This window comes from Kryptolebias marmoratus, linkage group LG2, assembly GCF_001649575.2.
Source record: "Kryptolebias marmoratus isolate JLee-2015 linkage group LG2, ASM164957v2, whole genome shotgun sequence".
Classification (NCBI taxonomy): Eukaryota; Metazoa; Chordata; class Actinopteri; order Cyprinodontiformes; family Rivulidae; genus Kryptolebias; species Kryptolebias marmoratus.
The window spans coordinates 31,022,274-31,027,548 of NC_051431.1; the positions used below are offsets into that span (position 1 = coordinate 31,022,274).

Genomic DNA, 5,275 nt, shown 5'->3' on the forward strand with positions numbered 1-5,275 from the left:
TGATTTATTTAAAAATAAGAAAGTAGTAAAAGTTTTACATCAACCTACTCCTTTACATACAGATAACTTTTTTATGTGGGCCAAAATGAATGACTGAATGAATGAATGAATTCCAAGACGACCGATTAATCGATTAATCGAGAAAATAATTGCCCGATTAATCGATTATTGAAATTATCGTTAGTTGCAGCCCAAAACAAAATAGAACTAAAGCGAGGAAAAGCTTTTGTGCAATCCACTGTGCAAACAGTCATCCTCTTAACCTGTTCTCCTACTTGACAAATATCAGTTTAGAACCGCTAAGTGCCCCTGCTTGTTTCTGTTGAATGGGGAGCTGTTGTCTATCTGCAGTAGTCATTGCTGCCCTCTGCTGTCATTTTGTCTTGTGTATTTATTGTCTCCATCTGATGTTTATCTGATGGTTAGTTTGTTTGTATTGTACATTTTAGCTTATAGTACTTTTTATCAATTGTGTTGTAATTTTTATATTGCTAATGTAAATATGTAGTTTTACTCTTAATTTTCCCCTTTTTTTTAAGGGTGACTTAGCATCTGTCTAGGTGAAAAATAGCCTTCTGGCCAACTCTGACATATTAACAGAAATGTCATTAATAGTTTTTCCACTCCAACAGACATGATTCAAAAGGTTTAATTACCTCCTTACCAAATCATCAAATTATCCAGAAGCATGTTCACAAGTCATTCATTTAAACCATGTGTTCTTACTTTAAAACACATGGTTTCCTGAGGAACGGAGTTTCCAGTTGAGTCAGTCAGTTAAACAGTTGAACTCTGTCGCTGCAATCTTAATTCAAAGCAATACATACAACTAATAAAACTTGTAATAACTGTTCATAACCTTTCCACAGAACCCCACTTCAAAATGGTTGAAAGATCTTTAATATAAGCAAAAGAAAAAAATGACGCAAAGATGCTTTAGAGCTAGACTGAACGTGGCATCTCAAACAACAGATGATCACCGTTTTATAACAATGTAACTAAAACCTTGCATAGTCTTAAGGCCGTAGAACAGGAGAGATCAGACAAAAGTTAAATATTTTAATATTATGTTAAATACTTGAGTTTTTATGATGAATAACTCTGCTGATTGAAGGTGACCTATTACGCAAAGTTCACTTTTTGCATGTTTTTGTACTTTCATATGGGTATCTGCTGCTTCTAGAGACTTCTAGAAACAGTCCATGTGCAGAAAAAAAAAAAAAAATCACCCAGCCATTTTCTTGACAGTAAGTAATGTTTCCTGATGTCTTCAAAAGCCCTGGGATTGTTGCGTCACAATCTCCGTTACCTAGCAACCCCAAGCCGAGCCCAGACCCTCACCTAGCAACCCCAAGTGGAGCTCCACCCACTTCATTACAAGAAGACCGTCACATTTGTTCTGCTGGTTTTACCGCTGAACAATGTCTGCTGGAAAAAGGAAAATGTTTTGTTGTTGGCTGCAATTTAGAACGTGTCTATATTGCCGCTGTCTTGACCAGCTACCAGTTGGGTTTCAGACCCAGTTACTGCCGCTCTTCTACTGACAAATGTCAGTTTAGAACCGCTAAGTGCCCCTGTCCCAAAGTCAGAATCCTCAGAGTTTGAATTAAAAATGATATCATTATGCATCGGATCCGCAGCGTTTAATCCTTCAGTGAGTTTTTATGTTTTGAGACGGGACACTGATTTGGGGGGCGTGGCCAACAGCAGCTAATTTGCATAAAAGTGACATAGCTCTAAAACTGCTCATTCTGAAATGAGCTTAAAACAGGCAGAACTGATCAGGTGAAATCTCAATATCTGAGAATGATTTTGTGTATTAAATGTAATGAAGATGTGTTGTACAGCCCACAGACCTGTCCTGACTTTTTCAAGGAAGCATAAGGTCCACTTTAAGTAAGGCTTGAATATACAGTGGTCTAAAATACCATTTCTAGTAACTAAATTCCACTATAGGTCTATAAGCAAGCATGCTTTTAGGGAGTGTAAAGTTGCATGTTTGTCCTTACAATCACTTAAAACCTGCAATACTCCAAAACTTTTAGGAATTCAGCTTATGACCTAATTGAACATGTTATGCATCCAAATACAAATTGTGATCTGTTCTACGAGCTTCTACTGCACCCGTGTCAAACTCCATTCCTCGGGGGCCGCTCTCCCGCATGTTTTAGATGTTTCCTTGCTTTACAACACCTGGTTTAAATGGATGACTTCTGCTCCTGCTTCTGGAGAACTTGATGATTTGGTGAGGAGGCGATTAAACCGTTTGAATCAGGTGTGTTGGAGCAGAAAAACCTAAAACTCCCAGGACAGCGGCCCTCGAGGCCTGGAGTCTGACACCCCTGTTCTACTGAGTCATCACTCAGCTCTTTTCAAATCCCACTAGCAACACATGCAAATCCCTTTCAGTGAAGGGTCAGCTCATTCCTTTTTCCTCAGTGGTGGGTTTCCTTGTATTAAATGAGCCTCACTGGAACACACAACCTAGACAATGCCCGAAAGATACAATTATATGCAGCAAGGCTTTCTACAGCAAATGGAGGGAGCAAGGGGAACTGACAAAGGAATATCCAGAGAGGGCCACTGTTGGAACTGGATAATTAGAGGAATTCTATTCTGTTCTGTATGAATAGGGCCCTCAAAATAGAAAGGGAATGAGAGGATGTACATGAAGCATGCACATACAATAAACTTACAGAACTGAAGACTTAGACTGATGATGGCCAACACAGCCCCGCCCCCCACCACCAGAAGGAGGAAACGGTTATGACCCAACATCTTGTAACTGGTCTGTGCTTTTGTCCATCAGCCTTCCAGTCTATGGCCCATTTCTGTAACCTTGTAAACACAAAAACATCAAGTTTAAGAGCAGATAGGTTCTCAAAACCAGTGGAAAGCAAGCTTCAATTTACAGAGTAAAGAAATCTAAGTCCAATCATTTAAAACAGTGGTCCCCAACCCCCAGGATGCGGACCGGTACCGGTCCGTGAGTCATTTGGTACCGGGCCGCACAGAAAGAATAATTAACTTACAGTATTTCTGTTTTTTTGTTTTTTGAGTCTGAACGACATTTAATTTGAAAACTGACCGGATTCTCTCCACTCCATCCGTCTATGACTCCCTCTTGATGCATCAGAACGCTTATCTAGGTCATGTGATCCGTTACCGCTAAAAACAAACCCACAAGCAGCAACATGAGTAAAAAACAAACATCTCCTGAAGCCCTGGATGGACCGTCTGGTTACTGAGAAACAGGCTCAGGGCTCCACTGATTCAGGGTTATGGTGAGTTGGATTCTTTGTGCTCTTTATATTTGTGGTGTCTCTTATTTTGAAGGACATGTTTAAACATCACTATATTGACCAGAGAACATCAGGAGGAGAAGAGGCTGTTATTCATGTTGATAACACAACACCAGGACGTTTTTAAAAATACCCCTGTTTCATGCCAGTTGCATCATTTTTTTGTTGTTGTTGTATTTATCTGCCACACCTTTAAAGGCCGGTCCGTGAAAATACTGTCTGATGATGAACCGGTCCATGGAGCTAAAAAGATTGGGGACTGCAGATTTAAAATACATCAACTAAACAAGATTTATAAAGCTGGGACAATAAAATTAAAAGTGCTCATCTTAAAAAACAAAAAGCAAGCTGGATGGTGCTAAAGCTGGCATATTTAAGTGCAAGCCCCTGGTAATTCAACAAGATTAAAATCAAACTCAGCATGTTAGTAGTCTGTGCAAAGGAATGGGGCTGGAAACAACATACAGGGAGGACCTAACTAAAAGTGCAGAAAATGGAAGTAAAGCCTGTCCAGTAAAGCCTACAATTACATGGTTTAAAACTATTTGCAGCCCTAAGTGGTAAACCAGCATTTCCCCTACCATTATCCAGATTAAAATGCAACTTTTATGGATTTATTAATTGTGTTATTTAGTGTATAAATCTGCTCATTGCCAATCCTCCTCTCAGCCATGCCCTTTTTTGTTTGTTTTTTTTTTCTTCTTTTTTTTTAAAGAAGCTGACGAGAAATCAATCCATGTACTGGTGGATAACCTTATTTATCATTTATGTTACGATATATATTTTTATGTAGTCCTCTATTTCATTAGATATTAGGGGTTGTGGGGCGGTGACATGAGCTGGAACTCCGGTGGAAGGAAGGCAGAGCCTCTGTTCTCTCTTTAACAAGTTACAATTCACTTTTTTAACCATCACTGTTACTCTGAAACTGGTTAACTATGGTATATATAACCCGCAAGGTAAGTATATATATATATATATATATATATATATATATATATATATATATATATATATACACACAAATAAAACTTACTACTGCATGAGGTTAATGATGTCCACAGCACGAGGTGAGCTCGTGTTGGAATTCAAAAGATAATGGAATGGCTGTCATACATGTAAAAATGATAATTTCAGAAAAGAAAAAGTAGTGGTCTCTTAATTTGTTCAAAGCTTTATTATACTGAGACATAGTGTGCTCCAAAAACTTGCAGCTTCAGAAGGAACTAAAATCCATATCAGTTAGGGAATTTATTGATTCACTACTTAAATCAATAAATGCACAGAATCTGGAGGCTCTTGTGGTTCTCAATATATAGGTAAATTAATTGAAGAACTTTATTATTTTTGTAAGTGTTAAGATTTGTGTCATCGCGGTCTCAAATGGCACAGTTAAAGCAAAAAGAATGGTTATTAACATGTGGGCTTTGTTTGCCAGATAAATGCAGCCAAATTTTATTAAATACTATGGAGAATTTAAGAATAAAAACAGATAAAGTTACTAAATGTTGACATGAAATGTGATCCTTTTCAGAGATGCTCTGAAATACACAACTTCAGGATTGTTGTGCTGTTTCAAGGATTGTTCTGCAATTTTAAGGATCATTCTGCTATTTTTAAGGATTGTTCTGTTATTTTTAAGCATTGTTCTGCAGTTTTAAGGGTTTGTTCCACCTTGTTTCAGCTTCTTCAGCAGCTTTCAGTCAAATCATTCAGCAAAAAAGCATTCACACTGCATTTTCGCAGGAAATGCAATTTCTCTAGTTGTGTGAATGCTTTTAAGCATTCACACCATTGTTTTCCTGTTTCTCTTTAATTTTATTCTTCTTCTTCTTTCACTATTCCGTACGTTTTTCGGCATCTATCGCAGGCCGCAATTTTTAAGCGATTTCAGCCATTCAGGTATCAAAACGTTCAGCTCGTTCAGGAGAAGGGTGCTATGACTTTTGGTATTGATATCTTTTAAGGTTTTT

The 5,275-nt window shown here is 37.9% G+C and overlaps 1 protein-coding gene across 2 annotated transcripts in view; it reads right to left on the reverse strand.

Annotated features, from left to right (window-relative positions):
* pxylp1 (2-phosphoxylose phosphatase 1) overlaps positions 1-5,275 on the reverse strand; it is a 23,074-nt gene that overhangs the window by 16,550 nt on the left and 1,249 nt on the right. Inside the window, exon 2 of one of the 2 annotated variants that reach the window (XM_017439647.3) lies at positions 2,697-2,838. The exons of the other annotated variant lie outside the window; for it this stretch is intronic. Coding sequence (XP_017295136.1) covers positions 2,697-2,778 — 82 coding nt within the window. The 5' untranslated portion in view covers positions 2,779-2,838. The remainder of the gene's footprint in view (positions 1-2,696; positions 2,839-5,275) is intronic. 2 annotated transcript variants of the gene reach the window in all.